Source organism: Malaclemys terrapin, chromosome 5, assembly GCF_027887155.1.
Source record: "Malaclemys terrapin pileata isolate rMalTer1 chromosome 5, rMalTer1.hap1, whole genome shotgun sequence".
In the NCBI taxonomy this organism is placed as follows: Eukaryota; Metazoa; Chordata; order Testudines; family Emydidae; genus Malaclemys; species Malaclemys terrapin.
This window is the reverse complement of record NC_071509.1, coordinates 29,242,993-29,261,132: the sequence shown is the minus strand read 5'-3', so window position 1 is coordinate 29,261,132 and position 18,140 is coordinate 29,242,993. Positions and strand designations below refer to the sequence as shown.

Here is an 18,140-nt window from a genome sequence, read left to right as displayed (position 1 = left end):
AATATATAGAAGAGATGATCTAGTAGAAAAGCTGGTTGTGTGATCCCTATATTTTGTCGGGAGTTTCAATATGGGGGATTTCAGTTTGTATCTAAACTAATAGGCCTAGTCAGAAGACAGATATGTATAGTAAATTAAGAGCTCGCTAGGTAACCCTCTAACTTCTAACAGTCTTTGCTGTCTATTTTATTAATATTCTAACACATGTAACAGCTGCTAACGAAGATACCTGTTCTGTTGAAAGCATTTTTGCTCAGTACAGTCCAATCAAATTATAGTGTGGTGTAATGTTGAATCAGAACTTTTAACCCAAGTGTAGCTGATTTGGAAATTTTCTGGCCCAGCATTTTTCCAAAGGTAAATGCCAAGTCATGAAATTTGAAATGGTTCACAGGAGTCAGGCAGCCTGAGGAGCCAGTTGGCCCAGGATCCATGTGAAACCAAAATCCCAATCTTCCTGGCTTCTTAGCAGTCCGACAAGCAGGCTGCTGAAGAACCTGAGAACCCCAGCTCCTGAGCTTTGAGACTCCCTGTTCAGCCAAGGTTTCTAGGCTCCCAAATCCCCTTCAACCTGCCTGGCGGAATTGTTTTGAAGCAATTTTTCAATAAAGCCCTTTTTGGATTTCTTTTGCTGAGCATCTTTCATCGTTTGTTTTTGTTCCAAATCAGAATGAAAACAAATTTGGAAATCTTCCATGAAAAAGAATTACTGTTCTTCATCTAGCTCTAATCCTAATCCCACTCAACTTTTGTTGTTAGCTGACAATTTCTAACAGCCCCGTATAAGGGAATGTCCTGTGTCTTTGTGTGGTGACTCACATTGGCAGATTTATCAATCAACATAGATTGGGTCCAGAAGGAGCTGGATCTACCCTCCACCAGAAATAGTGTCTCTATAATGTGAAGCCTTAGTGGTTGGAGATAAAGCGGAGGTTGCTTCTGATCCATTAATGCTACTGGGGATAAATGCACACTTCAAAGGGAACATTAGACTCCTTATTGCAAACTCTTAACTCCAGTGGTGAAAGCAACTGTTTTTGTATTCTTATCCTAGCAGATTGTAGTTATGCAGTTTTTCCTCTATCCAGAGTGAATACTAACTTGTGTCTGTAGTGATTTTATGAGTTTCTTTAGTAGTGTAGATTTACATAAAATTGCTGTACTACACCTTCCTTTCCTACATATTGTTAAATTGCCATGACACTGCAAAGTTAGTTTTCAGAAACTTGTGTGATCTCGGTTGTTTTCAGTAAGCGTTCAGTAAGCAGTAGCATTCCAAGGTGTAAAATGTATATTTCAATACTTGATGTAATTTGATTTGTCCATGGACTAACCCGGGGTAGGCAACGTATGGCACTTGTGCCGAACGTGGCATGCGAGCTGATTTTCAGTGGCACTCACATTGCCCGGGTCCTGGTCACCAGTCCGGGGGGCTCTGCATTTTAATTTAATTTTAAATGAAGCTTCTTAAACATTTACAAAAACTTATTTACTTTATATTCAACAATAGTTTAGTTATATATTATAGACTTGTAGAAAGATGCCTTCTAAAACGTTAAAATGTATTACTGGCACACGAAACCTTAAATTATAGTGAATAAATGAAGACTCGGCACACCACTTCTGAAAGGTTGCCTGACCCCTGGACTAACCTGACAAATAAATTGTTCTAAACTCTGTTGTCCAGTCATGCATAGAATAAATGCAGACCAGTGTCACTACAAGAATTTAGATATAAAATGTTCTGCATGTCAATCAAACTTTTCTGTTTCCGGTTTTGGAAACATGTTTTTATATCGATAGAAGTAAATCTTACTGCTTGCTAATCCATTGCTAAGTATATCCAGTTCTATTTTAAGAAATGTTTGGGGCTTTTTTAATTTTAGGTTCAACAGTCTCCAACTCTTGCTACTAGAGGAAAGTTTTCTCAAACAGGTAAGCAAGTAAATTATCCATCTACCTTAACAGATCAACAGGAAAGAGTAGGGGGACACCTATAAAAGCTTACCTTCCAAAAAGTTCTAAAGTGTCCTTCCTGAGCTTTGCCTCTGCATTCAAGAGTCTCTCCTCTATGTAGAAACTAAGTACATGAATTGGTAGAAACATGATGTCCATCCCTAATATGAGTTTTATATAGAATAGAAAGATAGCAACTAGGTTATTCTCTTTTTATCCTGGTAGGATTTATTTCAACAGCGCTTCTCCTGGCGTTAAGTAAGAAATAATACACGACAGAAAATGTTGTTATGCTATATGCACATACACTGTGTTGGGGAGCACAGGGCAGAACTTCACAGAAGTAGTGGCTGCTACAGTAAAACTGACTCCCAACTGCTAGTGATCAGTTTCCATTTTTGCTTCTATCTCTTTCCATGAATCAGATACCAAAATTGCAAATATTAAGGTAAGGAGGTTAAAATACAAATAGAAAAATAAGTCCTTACCATATGTTTTCTCAACTAACTTCACTTTCTATGGAAATGGGATCAAAAGGTGGGTACAGATAGACCAAGGGAGGTATACAAAGCAACACGGGGACAGTATTGGTTAGCATGATAGGCTGTTGTCTCAGCAAGCCTGACAACTATCTAGTTTTTTGTAGGCTTCACAGCCAAGGAGAGTTTTTATGAAGTGATTTTTGTTTTATTACTTCCCATGGCCCAAGTAGTATTTTCAAATGCATATAACTAGTATATAACTATTAAATAAAAACAGTGTTTTTTTCAAACCTAACCAAGGCATTACACTTCAGTGAGGCTAGTTCCATGCTATGTTTGAAACTTCAAAGTCTGGCTTAAAAATGGCTATCTGCATGGGGGTTCATTGTGGGGAGAGACTTAGTGTTCAGAATAGGAAATAGGGTTTGGAGGCTTTTCTGTATAACAAAAGAGAGAGAAACACAGTTGATTCAAATTTCCCACAACCCCTCCCTCCCCCCCAAAAAAAATAATCTTCTTTGGGCAAAACTTTAAGTGTGGAAAATGTCACAAGAATTTTTCAGACCGTTATGAGCATGTGATGCTGGATTTATAACTGAAACTGTTTTGCACCAATTACTATAGTGGTTGTTACTGGATCAAGATTTTTTTTGGATTATTATACAGGTTCAGAGCAGAATTTGTTTATATACTTTTATTGAAGCTTTATAGCAAAGCTGGAGTATCCATACTATATGGACTAGATGACCCCTCGAGGTCCCTTCCAGTCCTATGATTCTACCATTCTATATTTTTAAAGAAAAAGTACTATCTTGGGGGGTACTTTAACACAAATCTGTGTTTTGTTAAATCTCTTACAAAACTGTACTGAAATGTTAATGTATTCATAGTTTAACACAGCAAAATGAATGAACTCCGTTCACATTTTATTAATTTGTTCATTAGAAGGTTTATTTTGCAAGGTATATTGTATACATACAATATGATGGGGGCTAATTTAGCTACAACTAATCAGGAAAGAGATCTGGGAGTCATCGTAGATCTTTTCTGAAGACGTCCACGCAGTGTGCAATGGTAGTCAAAAAAGCAAACAGGATGTTAGGAATCATTAAAAAAGGGATAGAGAATAAGACAGAGAATATCTTATTGCCCTTATATAAATCCATGGTATGCCCACATCTTGAATACTGCGTACAGATGTGGTCTCCTCATCTCAAAAAAGTTATACTGGCATTTGAAAAGGTTCAGAGAAGGCCAACTAAAATGAGTAGGGGTTTAGAATGGGTCCTATATGAAGGCGAGATTAAAGAGGCTAGAGAGGAGACTAAGGGGGGATATGATAGAGGTATATAAAATCATGAATGGTGTGGAGACAGTGAATAAGGAAAAGTTATTTACTTGTACCCATAATATAAGAACTAGGGGCCACCAAATGAAATTAATTGGCAGCAGATTTAAAATAAAAGAAAGTTCTTCTTCACACTGCGCACAGTCAACCTGTGGAACTCCTTGTCTGAGGAGGTTGTGAAGGCTAGGACTATAACAGGGTTTAAAAGAGAACTAGATGAATTCATGGAGGTTAAGTCCATTAATGGCTATTAGCCAGGATGGGTAAGGAATGGTGTCCCTAGCCTCTGTTTGTCAGAGGGTGGAGATGGATGGTAGGAGAGAGATCACTTGATCATTACCTGTTAGGTTCACTCCATCTGGGACACCTGGCATTGGTCACTGTCGGTAGACAGGATACTGGGCTGGATGGACCTTTGGTCTGACCCAGTATGGCCATTCTTAAGGACTAATCTCATACGTTTGTTACATATCTGTATTAAATATAATTATGCAGGTCTTTGAATGTTAATAATAAATTTCATTCACAATTCGAGCTTTTTCATTAAATCTATTGACTTAACTCCAACACACTTAAATGTGTGTTTATAGTTTTAGAATATGTTTCTGCTCATACAATCTAATAATTTGGATAGATAGATGTCCTTTCTATATATGCTATGACAGATAAGCAGATGGACTAATAGGATGATCAAGCTTTGTCAAACCAAATTGGCAAAGTCGAGGAGTGAGATTTTCTCATGCTTGGCAGACAGCAAAGAGAGCTAGTAGTTCTATAGAGGGGGAAAAAAAGATAATAATTTGCTTTTGTCATGAGCTGCCTCCTTTCTGTTAAGAGGGATTTCTACCTGCACCATTATGCAGATGGTGCCAACTGGCAAAATTCTCTGCCAGGGATGGAGTAGACTTTGTTCCAACACAGAGTTGGGCAGGCCAAAGTTAGAGGTTGTAAGCATCCACTACAGTGACAGCACATTTAAAGGATAAATGGACACAAGTCAGATATCAGGAATGGCAATATACAAAAACCTGTAGGAGAACACTTCAACCTCCCTGGCCACACAATAGCAGATGTAAAGGTAGCCATCTTACAGCAAAAAAATTTCAGCACCAGACTCCAGAGAGAAACTGCTGAGCTTCAGTTCATTTGCAAATTTGACATCATCAGATCAGGATTAAACAAAGACTGTGAATGGCTAGCCAACTACAGAAACAGTTTCTCCTCCCTTGGTGTTCACACTTCAGTTGCTAGCAGAGGACCTCACCCTCCCTGATTGAACTAACCTCGTTATCTCCAGACTGATTCTTGCCAGCATATTTATACCTGCCCCTGGAAATTTCCATTACATGCATCCGACGAAGTGGGCATTCACCCATGAAAGCTTATGCTCCAATACATCCGTTAGTCTTAAAGGTGCCACAGGACTCTATGTTGCTTAGCACATATATAGTTTCCCTTTCAGGCCTGGAAGCTGCTCCTTAGGATAGTTTGCATGTTGGAGATTGTATATGCATTTTTAAAACATGCACTACAGTCCTTCAGGAATATTAAATGAAGGATCCAGTCTACCTTTACATGAATAGTCCCTTTTGATTAATGCAGTAGTTGCAGTCAGACCCTAAAACTCTGTCCTTTTCTGTTGCTGCCATCCTCAGCCATTAGATAGCAATTGAAATATTTAAATAACTTTGCTTTTTCCTTAAAGTGGAATGGCATTTACTACTGATTTTAAATCAATAAATGCAGTAAATACAGTGTCATGTGACCTAAAAATCTTAATTTTATAGACCTGAATATTTTTAATGAATAGACCATCTCTCTTTTGAAAAGACAAAAAAAGCCTGTCTTTTGTTTGCAGTTGGTTGGCATCCCTGCTGGAAAGAGAGCCTTTAAATGCATTTCCAACTACTTTGGTGATGTTTATAAAAAGCCAACAAACTGAGTTTGGAAACTTCTTTTTTAAAAAGATTGATTAGTAAAGGGATTTGAAGTTCAGTTTTACATTTGGGTAGAGTTCTTACAGTGTTTCTCCTTTTTAGCTAAAGACACGTCTAATAAGAAAGAAACAGCAAATGTAAGTGCAAGCATTTTTACAGAAAGCCTCTAAAAGCCGTATACTGAAAAATGGCCTGCTTTCTCACATTTCATTAGTCCTGTTTGCTTTCATTTCATTATCTCAGGAGGGTGAGGCGGGAAAAGCCGAGATGATAGTGCGTCGAAGAGGAAGAAAGCCCAGATGCTCTGTGATTCCATCAGAGGAAACTGGTAAGACATGAAATTGTGCTGCTCTTAACAGACTGAAGAGTTTACTGTGCCTAGGTATACATTACATTGTAACAAGATCAGCTTTATTATGTTTTCCTTTCATTAGGGAAAAAATCATTGGGTTACAGCTAGTGTAAATATTATGTAAATTGCTGTAATCTCATGTCAGAATTGTTACATCCCAGATGTTTCTATAAACCCCCATGAATTTTGTATGAATTCTGGCTGTGAACTGCAAAAGTAAACTATTGAGAATGTGTTTGAGAGATTAAGTCAAACAAGTGTGAATTAAAAGTGTTGAAGGATGAAGGAAACGGAAAATTACTTATTTTACTACAAGTCCCATTTTAAATGCCTTTTCTAAACTAAGTGTCTATATGCTTTTGAAGGGCCTTTCATGAAATTATAACACATTTAAAATTTGTCATGGACAGAAATACTGGAGCCGGAAAGAAAACGTCGGAAGTTGGCATCTGCTGCTGAAGAGGAAATGAAAGAACAGGAGGAGGAAGATGATGAAGATGATGATGATGATGAAGATGATGAAACACATTCTGGAGCCACAACTAGATCAGCCACGAGATTAGAGGCTCAAAAGTAATATTCAGCTAGCTGGTATTTTTAAAAGACATTGCCACCAATTTTCTATGACACACACAGTTAACTAACCTCTTTTTAAAAAAAAAAAAGTCTGATATTGAAAAATCTGTCAAAACCTACAAAACAGGACAGTAACACTAGTGTTAAAAATCCCAGCTCCTCAACAGGTTGACCTACAAATTGCAACTCGAAGGTTGTCTCTATTCTACACAACCTATTGCTATGCCAGCATCGCCCCCAGTATAGAGACAGCCTACACTGACAGAGTTTTTTCTGTTGGTGTAGTAACTTCACCTCCCCGAACACGATTAGTTATGTTAACAGAAGCACTCTTCCATCTGCATAGTTGCATTTACACTGGCAATGCATACCCTGACCAATGTAACTATGCCAATACAACTTTTACGTGTAGACCAAGCACAAAGGAATGTCTTTGCAATTGAACGCTAATATTTTGTGCCATCCTCCATTCATCCTGGAAACTGACATGCTTTTCAGTTCTCACAGGAATGAAACCAGCAGGGAGAATGGTGGGAATGGTAAAGCATGTTTACCAGTAACTGGAACAAATATGTTGTTGAGTTACATGTATAAAGAGCTGAGATTTTAATACTTTAAAGTTTCTTTTTAGCTACAACACTTAGGTGGGTGTGTGTGTGTGGTGTGGGGACTTATCCCTTATAAATATTGTACCTCATGTCATCATAAAGTGAGCTCTGGTATCATCTATAGCAGTTGTAGATGTACTGAAGTTGGCATTAGTTTAGTCCTCTCTCAGATTGTCATGGTATCTAGTGACTTTTTGCTTAATTAAGTTGGAGACTCTGAATCACAGTGCCAGGCTTTTTTCTATCGTGTGCTGTCATATTACTCAATGGTAGTCAAGTTAAGAAAATGCAATAGGGGAGAGAATGTTATTTGTGGTATCTGATAGAAACTATCTAGAAATTACATGTTCAACCACCATAAGATGTAAAGGCTTACCCCTTCTAGAGGAGGGCAGCTAGATATGTGCTGACAAATGCTTCACATGCATAATGACTGCATCCCATCTGCTTGTTACATCTTGGATTCCTGATAAGGAATTGATTCTAGTAACGAGTGAGTTGTTGCCTTTTGGACTGGCACCCATGCAGTATGTGTCCCTAAGATGTTTAGTGGTCATAGAAGAATATGTTCTTGCCAACATTAGGGCGCTGCAGTTAATAAGTTCATAGATCTAAAATCCCCTTTTATCCTTGTGTAATAATGTAGTATATAGAAATACTGATAAACACGGCTCATCTAAAAGCTTTAATTCACCCTGAAAAAAGTCCAGGACATCACGGAGGTGACAAGAAGAATTCACCTGAGTCAGCAAGTTTCTGCAAGGCCCATGCTCTGGATGTTGAACTTGATGGCTACTATAGTGGTCATAATACCACACACACACCAATGTTCCACAGGCGATACTGGTATTCTTGCTGCATTGAGGAAACTGGCTGCTTCCAAGATACTCTGTTGTGGCAGTGCAAAGAAAATTTTCAGTATGGAAAGGCCTACCAAACTACTCCAATCCAAATTGAAGTAACCCTGTTCATGGGATGAGGAGCCCAAATAAAGGGAAGGATACTTGGTCTCTCCAGAAGTCCAATTTTATATAAAAGTCCTGCAGATGCGGTCATGTCCAAAATTGGAGTATTCCAAAAGGTGTATTTCTTATTCAAGCAGACAATTAGGCTACCATCTATTATTACATCAGCAAACTTGGATGGACAGTCTCTCTTCTCAAGAATCAAGAAGACCTGAAGATTCCCAAAAGACACTTATTTGTATCAGGCATGTAAGAACTAATCCCAGGCCCTTCTTCATAGTCCTCCTGATAGGGATTTCTCCCGAGTTTGAGGCCAAGAGAATCTGGGTGATCTAGTAGGCAAGGAAGAGGCCTCTGACTCAGTTCCATGCCGTTTTTCTTTTGTACCTCGAGGCCATGAGAAGAAAAGGAGACAGCACCACAATTGTCAACTGCCATTTCTCTTCTAAGAATTATAGGGAAAAATGAGGACACAGCACCAATCTGCAGTGCTAAAGCAAGAAGTTTTCATTCTAATGACCCCTTGAGATTAGAGAGAAATCTTATTTCCTGATGCCAAAAGTTAAATGGTACCAAGAGCACTGCCCGAGAGACCAACCTCAATATCTGTCTTTGCTGATGGATGATCTGGTGCATTCTAAGGGCTATTCTCAGTGCAGCCAAACAAAAGTTCATTTCTAGTCTTCTTGATGTTGAGCATAGGATTCCCATGGAACCACAGAATCAGGTCTCAGGGCTTGACTAACTCAGAAGATCCTATCTTGGTTCCATTTTCAGTGACAACGTACTTTGACACCACCATCTTCATTGAGATTCTAGTAATCACTATCTTGGCTTCATTTCTGAGGACCTAATTTTTACCTGTATGGGACTCAACTGGTGCTCAGACCACACCTTTAACAGCAATACTCTCTGGCCCTCAAGATCTTATACGCAGAACAGAAGAACAGTCATCCAGTTGTTGTTTGTCTGTGAATCCCCCAAGAGGAGTTATCTATACTGCTAACATCAACACACCCAAGATCAGATACTTGCTCATAACTAAGGTTCTTCTTCAAGTGCTTCCACATTAGAAGTGTGCACACTGTGTCCACCATTGCCAGAGATTTTCCCTCAGTGGTATCCATTGGGCCAGCTCTAGTGCCCTCTGGAGCCGTATGCTCATGCACTGGTATAAGGGGCGCCGCAGGCCACTCAGCCTCTCAATTTTCCTTCTTACCGCCCGTGATGTTGCTGGAACGATCCCTCTTGCTTCAGCAAGGCTTCTTCCCAGTGGATTTTGGACTCTGATTCTTAGCTCTTGTTTTAAACATAGCTTTAGTGCATATAGAGATTGTAGTTTAGAGGTAGTGTAAATAGTGTAGCTAGGGACTAGTTATCATCGAGGGTCTCTGTTCGTCCCAGGGACCAGGTATGTGGAGTCCCTGGGCTTCAAACCTTGTGCCTCCTGCAGCAAACCTATGCCCATGAGTGACCCACACTCAAGTTCTTTGAAGTGCTTGCAAGAAACTCACATGAGGGACAAGTGCCAGATTTGTCAGGACTTTAGACTCCTCACTAAAAAGGACAGAGAAATAAGACTCAAGGTTATCCTAATGGAAGCTACTCTCAGACCAACCTCAGAGCAAAGCTGCTCCAATTCTGCACAGAGTACTTCGGCGTCGGTGCAAAGCGCTCCTCTGGCACCATGCTCTTCCCCGCACCGTTCACCATCTCCCACTGCAAAGGAAGAAACACAAAAAGCAGCGCACTGATGGTGGGTGCTCACCAGTGCAAAAAAAGACAAGCATGGGGAAGGCAGCACGGTGCGACCCACACCGTGGTCACCGAAGGAGGACTCTTAGGCTGCACGTAGGGTTCCCCTTCTGAGTCAGACAAGAGTCACCCCCCCCATACCCTGTGCATAATTTAAAATTAAAGATAAGCACAACAAGAATAAAGGACAAACCTCAATTCTGGATTTCTTAAAATGTATTCTTCTTTACTCCCAAATTTGCAGATGTCATTTTGCATTGACAGTATTGATCCACTTGTGGCAAATGCCATATCGTGTTTTAATTTCCTGTACTTATTACAGATGCATGCTGAATATGATTGATTATTTTGCTATATTCATTCATCATTTTTATAAAAAGTTTTCTGTTAACGTTTCAGAAAGCAGCCAAGCAAACCAACCACCCGTGCTGCTTCTAAAGGCAACAGCCCAAGTCCAGTTTCTCCTAAAAAACAGCAAAATTCAGCAGCAAAAAAGAGGTCGCCTAGTGAGGCAAAAGTTAGCAAGTCTCCTCCATTGGCACAGTAAGTATGAAAATGGAAGCATCTTTTACTGTTTGTTTTTGGATGTCATTAAATTGATCCTTTTTTTGGTATCTATAATTTACTACAACGCTGAACTGCAAAGCAAAAAGAAAGGTGGGTTTTGCCTTTCTCTGATATCCCAAAACTGTTTCAAAGGACTTTTCCCCATTTTTTTTTTTCTGTGTATTCTTTTACATTTGAAATATCAGATCTTTACTTCCCATTCTGTGCTGGAGGATCTTGGAAAGTACTTGGGAGAGCCTGATTAACAATGTCACACAAGACTTTAATCTGAGCTGCAATTCTTTGTGGACTAGAGAAGATGCTGGGGCCAGGAGAACTGCAATTCAGGTTTCAGCAGCATGTGACATACTCAGATTATCCAAAGAGATTCCCTCTTTCTGTCGGATGAACTTGGGAAGGGAGCCTTTGAGATTCTTAATATTTCAAGTTTTAAAAAATGGCACTGGGAGGAGAGGGAAGGAAAGCATTTTTTTCCATTTTTAAGTTTGAGGCTATCTCTATGTATGATATGGGAGCAATAAAGGGCACAAATAATTGTTTACCTCTACAGAAACCCTCTACAGTACTGTTTACCTCTACAATATTCCTCCATCCACTGTGTGGCATTGGGAGCACGCACACTGCTTAAATAACTTGCAGCAATAGTGACAAGCACATATTGTATTCAGACAGTTAGAGGCTGCATTTCAGTTTACATTAAGTACTTTGTGATGGCCAGTAGTTCGGGCCGTGGTCATGTGTGGTTAGGGCTAAGGCATGATTGCCTACACGTGCATGCACAAAGGGGAGTGTGTAAGGTGCCTTTCCATTATGCCCTTTCCTGCACAAGAGACACGAGTCAGTTGCTGTTCTTTTACTGTCTTGAGTGAAGGAACTTGAACCCTGCTTGTGTCTTTCTGGGGCACAAGCCGCCCCCCAAACAATGGGGAAGAGAAAGGTGGTGGGACCATGTCCCTATCTTCTCTGCACCAGCCAATAGAACTGGCTGGCTATTGAGGGTGAGTATATGTAGCATCCTTCTAAGGCGTGGTGGAGTGGGTATAGTCCCCCTACATGCTGTGCAACTGAGGGAGGTGTTGGGCACTGGGGAGTTGAGACAGTATCTCCTGGCATCTCCCCCTGGAATGGAGAAGTGTGCCTCTAAGCAAGTGTGCCTAAAACCCCTTTGAAAATATAAAGTATTATAAAAATTCTAAGCATTATTAATAATTGTTATAACTTCTAGGTTAAAGATACAGACTAGCAAGCGTAAAAGGGAAGCCAGCCCACCAGCGGTACGCAGAAAAGGCCAGCTGAAAGTGGACGAAACGCCATTAAAGAAAACAAAGCGATAATTGTTACCATCTGATAATATTCATGGAAAAGTTGAAAGAAAAGAGAGTGGTCTCTGCTTCTGTTTTGTTGTGTTAAAGCAAAGGGATTTGCATGTTCTTGTTTCTGAGCTCTAAGGTAATAGATGCAGAACTTAAGTTACATTTTAAACAGTTTTATAAACTATTGTTTATACAGAATATTATACAGATTAAAAAATAAGTTTACTTTGTATCTGAAAGAAAAACAAAATAATTACAGATTTTAACACTGACTCAGAAAGTTGGGATTTCCCAATGTGACATGCTAATACAGATGCTTCCACTCCACCAGGCACCAAGGGCCTACTAATATTCTTTGTATATAAACTTGTAAAAATAGGTTGTATTTTACTGTGTATGAATCTAATCAATGATGAACACTTTATTTATTGTATGGAGAGGACTGGTCTGTAAACTTTAGTATATACCTTAGGTTTTATTAATGATATTTTAAATTCTATGCAGCCATCAGTAGGAATCTTCTTTTTAGGGCTGTCTAAAACCCGAAGTTCTCTGAAATATGCTCAGACAGTTGGTAAAGTATTCTCTCGCATGTATTAAAGTAGATTAGCATAGTAAAGAGGACTCTCTCTTCCTTTTCTGTTCACATTCATAACTATGTATAAAATAGGCAGTGTCATCTTTCCAGATTAACTTGTCATCTCTGAATTTTGTACCAACCTCAAAGTAGTAAATAATAGTAGTTTAGCTTTACTCAGACCATTTCAGCCAAAACTACTCTGAAGTACAACTTTTTATTTCACAACTTAACTGTTCTTTCAGTGTTTGTCTTTCAATAAAGAGGGACCCATAGAAGTGATATTTAACTTCAAATAACTATGGAGCTTCAGCATTTTATGTTACATTTTATACACAGGTATTAAAAAAGTAGAACTTGGTATTATTGCCAGAATCTTTTTTTTTTAATGTATATTAACTCCCGTAAGAGCAAATGTTCAAGTTAAGTTTTACATAGTTAAGCTTTTCTTAAGATCAAATTTGTCTCTTGCAATATGATGAGTTGCCAAATAATCTGAGATTATTTTAAAATGTTTTGTTCATATTCTTGTTTTATAATTAAAATTAGCATTGTGTTTTGTTTTTTGTTTTTTTACTGGTTATTGTAAGGCTCATATTTCTGTCAGATATTCTACTTGATTTCTTACTGAGATTTTATATATAAATTATAAAATGTTTCCCAAAACCTGAGTTGCAATATTTGTTATCTTTAAATTTCTTAATTGTGTCACTGTATTTGTTTGTATTGTATTTACAATCAACTTGGATGGACTTACTCACATGAGTAATGATTTGCATAATCAGTTCCTTTATAAAGTCTCGGTATCACGCCATCTAGGTATCATATATTTACTACAAAAATAATTTGGACAACTCATTAAGTGAATCCATGTCCTGAAATTAAAGAACTCCTCCAGTGAACTGACTGTTATTCAGACTTACCGAATAGCCTTAAACATTTTAAGGTCTGTCTTAGGCCCCAGTTCAGCAAAGCATCGAAGCACATGCTTAAGTCCTACTAAAGCCAATGAGACTTGAACACATGCTGAAAGTTAAGCACATGCTTAAGTGCTTTGCTGACTAGAGACTGTCTGCAGAATGAGGGCCAGAGTGCCCTAAAGACTGATGGGAGTGATGCTCTAGCACAGGAACAGAGGAAGCAAGTTGCAAAGACAAGTTTGCCCTCTGCCAGTTCTGGAAAGACACGTTCCTAGTGGGGCTGAAGGGAATTTGCTGGGGGAGATGGTAATACAAATAAAAAGCTTCTAAATTCATACTTAGATTCCCTAATTGCCCTCAGTTTATAACATTCAGGCCTTTCAACGTTAGCAATTTTAACAATCCCTACGTTCCAAAGGGTTGTCAATAAAAGATCACTTGAAGCTGCCATTTCAACAAGCTGATGTGAGCTGGTGGAGCAGCAACTGGTGAAACCTACTGTCTCTGCAGAGCAGGATCCCACATGGGAGGAAGCAGCGTAGGTGATGCACAAAGCAGCTAGAATGAAGTTTGTTGCTGGCACTGCAGTGCTTGAAAAAGCAGTACCTGCTCAGTAGCTGCTTTTCATGCCAGCAGCTTCTCCGATAAGAACGTATTTTCTTAGTGTGTGGGTCATTTTAAATAGCCTGTGCCATCCACTCCGTATGAAGATGTACACTAAATCACATGTGGTGTGTGTTCAGAATTTTGCTTGAGCAGTCTGAATGCCCCAGTGCTCTCCTGATTTCCCTCAGAATTTCCCAGAAATGTAATAAGAAACTGCCCCAGAAGGCAAATGCTTCAAGCATCTAAGCTGGTCATGACTATCATCAGGTGCCCACTTTGGTGTGGGTCCAACATCAATCCCACACTTGTACTTTTCAGACCATTAATACTTCAACCAGCTTTACACTCTTGCTACCTTGATCTCCATCAGTGAGGTCTGCATTAAGAGAAGACCACTTTACTCCCAAGCCATCTCTTCTGCCCTTTGCTTCTGGAAGCAAACCGCTGGGATCTCTGCTTTCTCCAGACCACTTCATTAGTCACTGTCCTGAGTCCAGGACATACTGTATAGCTTGTTGTCTTCCTTCCAACACATGGCTTTAGCTGCATTGACTTCAGTGAAGTAATACCCACTTATACCAGCAGGACTGAATTTGGCTAGTAGCTTTTAATTCTCTTCCTATCAGAGAGTATGTCTCCACTTTGGGTTTTTTCAATGCACGTCTTTAAAGTGAACATAAGAATGAACAGACTGGGTCAGACCAATGGTCCATCTAGTCCAGTATCCTAAATTTTGGCAGTGGCTGGTGCCAGATGCTTCAGTGGGAGTGAACAGAACAGGGCAATTTATTGATCCAGTCTCAGCTTCTAGCAGTCAGAGGTTTAAGGACACCCAACGCATGGGGCTGCATCTCTGACATCTTGGCTAATAGCCATTGATAGAGCTATCCTCCATGAACTTTTTCTAATTCTTTTTTTAATCCAGCTATACTTTTGGCCTTTACAACATCCCCTTGCAATGGGTTCCAGGGGTTGATTGTGTGTTGAGTAAAGAAGTACTTCTATATGTTTGTTTTAAACCTACTGCCTAGTAATTTCATTAGGTGACTCCTCACCACCACCATCTAGTTCTTGTATTACATGAAAGGGTAAATAACACTTTCTTATTCACTTTCTCCACACCATTGATGATTTTATAGACTATCTTTTCTCTTAAATCATCTCTTTTCCAAGCTGAACAGTCCCATTCTTTTTAATCTCTCCTCATATGGAAGCTGTTCCATACCCCTAATAATTTTTGTTGCTCTTTTCTGCACCTTTTCCATTTCTAACATATCTTTTTTGAGATGGAACAACAAGGACTGCACAGTATTCAAGGTATGGGCGTACCATGGATTTATACAGTGCATTATATTTTGTTTTATCTATTTGCTAATGGTTCCTAACATTTTTAGCTTTTTTGACTGCTGCTACACATTGAGCAGATGTTTTCAGAGAACTGTCCATGAGAACTTCAAGATCTTTCTGGAGTGGCAACAGCTAATTTAGACCTCCATCATTTTCTATGTATAATTGGGATTGTTTTCCAATGTGCGTTACTTTGCATTTATCGAGATTGAATTTTATCTGACCTTTTGTTGCTCAATTGCCCAGTTTTGAGCCATCCCTTTGTAACTTTTCGAAGTCTGCTTTGGCCATAACTAGCATGAGTAATTTTGTATTATCTGCCAACTTTACCACTTCATCATTTACCACTCTTTTCAGATCACTTATGAAAATATTGAACAGTACAGGTGCCAGTACAGATCCTTGGGGAACCTCGCTATTTACCCCTCTCCATTGGGGCTACAGAGGTGTAGCCTGGGGCTAGGCAGAGGCAGTTAGTTGTTCTCACTGTCAGCTGATGTAAATCAGAAGCAGGCAGCATTATCGCCTGTAAATGTGAACAAATGGAGCGATTGGCTGAACAAGAAGTAGGACTGAGTGCTAAAGTTTTACATTGTTTTGTTTTTGAGTTCTGTTATGTTAAAAAATCTACATTTATAGATTCCACTTTCTTGCTAGAGATTGCACTACAGTACTTGTATGAGGTGAATTGAAAAATACTATTTCTTATAATTTTTACAATGCAAATATTTGTAAACAAAAATAATATAAAGTAAGCACTGTACACTTTGTATTCAGGGGTGTAACAGAAATCAATATATTTGAAAATGTAGAAAAACATCCCTTTACAAAACCCTTGTTGACTCTTACCCATCATATGTTAATCTGTGTGTCTGATAATTCTGTTCTGTAGATTCAACATATACATAGTTTGACTGCTGTATGAAGGGGCACATACTGAAGCCTGTTTCACTGGCTCTCTCCACCTATGTGGAGTGGTACCTGGGCTGCTGGTGCCAAGGGTGGGAGGAGAGGGAGAATGGGTTGGGCTTAACTGGAGAGCTCCTGCAGCGACCTGAGCGTGGGAGTTGTGGCACTCTGCTGCACCGATGCTGCCACTCTGGTGCAGCTACAGCAGCTTTCCTGCTGTCCCCTGCCCCAGTCCCCTCTTCCCTTCCCCTTGTCCTATCCATCACCTTTCCCTACTGCCTTTTCCCCCTACCCCACCTCATCCCTGCCCCTCCTCCCATAGGCATTCCCCCTTGTACAGGAAACAGGATGGTGGCCATGCAGGGCACCGGTGGAAGGTGACAGCATCAGACACTAGGACCTGGTGGGAGGTGGCATCCAGCTGCAGTGTCCACCATCAGCAGGAGAAGCAGCTCTGTCCTGCCGGGGAGAGGGACCAAATGAGATGGATATGTGCTGGGTGGGGGAGGTGCAATGTGGAAAAGACAGAGCCTTCCCACGCCTGACAGGCCAAGCAGAGCAGCTAAGCACTGACAGAAATCAGGGGTTGGGGTGGACATTCACCTGTGATCCTATGTGCACCCTGCCATACCTTTCCTCTGTTTGGGGAGGGGGAGGCAATGCCCCTCTGCCTCCTCCACTCTCCCAACTGCACCCATGAGCTTCAAGCAATTGCCTGGTACTGAAGTTAGGCATACAAGCGTGTAATTGCCAGGATCGCCTTTGGAACTTTTTTTAAAAATTGATGTCACATTAGCTATCCACCAGTCATCTCACAGAGATTACATACCATAGATAGTAGTACTACAATTTCATATTTGAGTTCCTTCAGAACACTTGGGTGAATACCATCTGGTCCTGGTGACTTATTACAGTTTAATTTAGCAATTTGTTCCAAAACCTCCTCTACTGACATCTCAACTGGGACAGGTCCTCAGATTTGTCCCATAAAAAGAATGGCTCAGGTATGGGAATCTCCCTCAATCCTCTGCAATGAATACTAATGCAAACAATTAGTTTAGCTTCTCTGCAATGGCCTTTTCTTCCTTGAGTGCTCCTGTAGCACCTTGATCATTCATTGGCCCTACTGATTGTTTGACAGGCTTCATGCTTCTGATGAACTTAAAAAAAATTGCTGTTCAGTTTGTGTTTCTTCTGCTAATTGCTCTTCGTATTCTTTTTTGGCCAGAGCCTCATTATACTTTTACACCTGACTTACCAGAATTTATGTTCCTTTCTATTTTCCTCAGTAGGATTTAGCTTCCAGGTTTTAAAAGATGTCTTTTTTTGTCTCTAACTGCCTCCTTTACTCTGTTAGGCTAGGGTGACATTTTTTCTTTGGTGGTCTTATTGCTTTTTTAAAAAATATTATTGGGGGTATGCATGGTGTTTTTAAAATGCTTCCATGCAGTTTGCAGGCATTTCATTCTTGTGATTGTTCCTTTTCATTTCCATTTCACTACCCTCCTCATTTCTGTGTAGTTCTGCTTTTGGAAGTTAAATGCTACTGTGATGGGTTTATTTGATATTCCCACTCCACCCCCTACAAGGTTGTTAAATTTATTACATTATGGTCGCTATTATTGAACGGCTCAGCTATATTCACCTCTTGGACCAAATCCTGAGCTCCACTTAGGACTTTAATCAAGAATTGACACTCCTTTGGTGGGTTCCAGGACTAGCTGTTCCAAGAAGCAGTCATTAATGGTGTCTAGAAATTTTATTTCTACATCTCATCCTGAGGTCACATGTAACCACAGTAAGTGCTTATGCAGCGTCCGTGCTTATGCAGCGTCCGTACTTCTGCTCTGTGCATCCATTCTAAGATCTCCACAAATTTCTTCATTGTTTTAGAGGTGGACTTATTTTAATTGATTCTACAC

General features: G+C 39.8%; 1 protein-coding gene across 5 annotated transcripts in view; it reads left to right on the top strand.

Moving 5' to 3' along the window:
- The window catches only part of BOD1L1 (biorientation of chromosomes in cell division 1 like 1), a 51,484-nt gene extending 38,687 nt beyond the window's left edge, over positions 1 to 12,797 (top strand). For all 5 annotated transcript variants that reach the window (XM_054030092.1, XM_054030093.1, XM_054030091.1 and 2 more), the window contains 6 exons: positions 1,887 to 1,935; positions 5,826 to 5,860; positions 5,967 to 6,051; positions 6,486 to 6,648; positions 10,379 to 10,522; positions 11,772 to 12,797. In XM_054030092.1, coding sequence (XP_053886067.1) covers positions 1,887 to 1,935; positions 5,826 to 5,860; positions 5,967 to 6,051; positions 6,486 to 6,648; positions 10,379 to 10,522; positions 11,772 to 11,880 — 585 coding nt within the window. In that variant the 3' untranslated portion in view covers positions 11,881 to 12,797. The remainder of the gene's footprint in view (positions 1 to 1,886; positions 1,936 to 5,825; positions 5,861 to 5,966; positions 6,052 to 6,485; positions 6,649 to 10,378; positions 10,523 to 11,771) is intronic.
- The last annotated feature ends 5,343 nt before the right edge of the window (positions 12,798 to 18,140 follow it).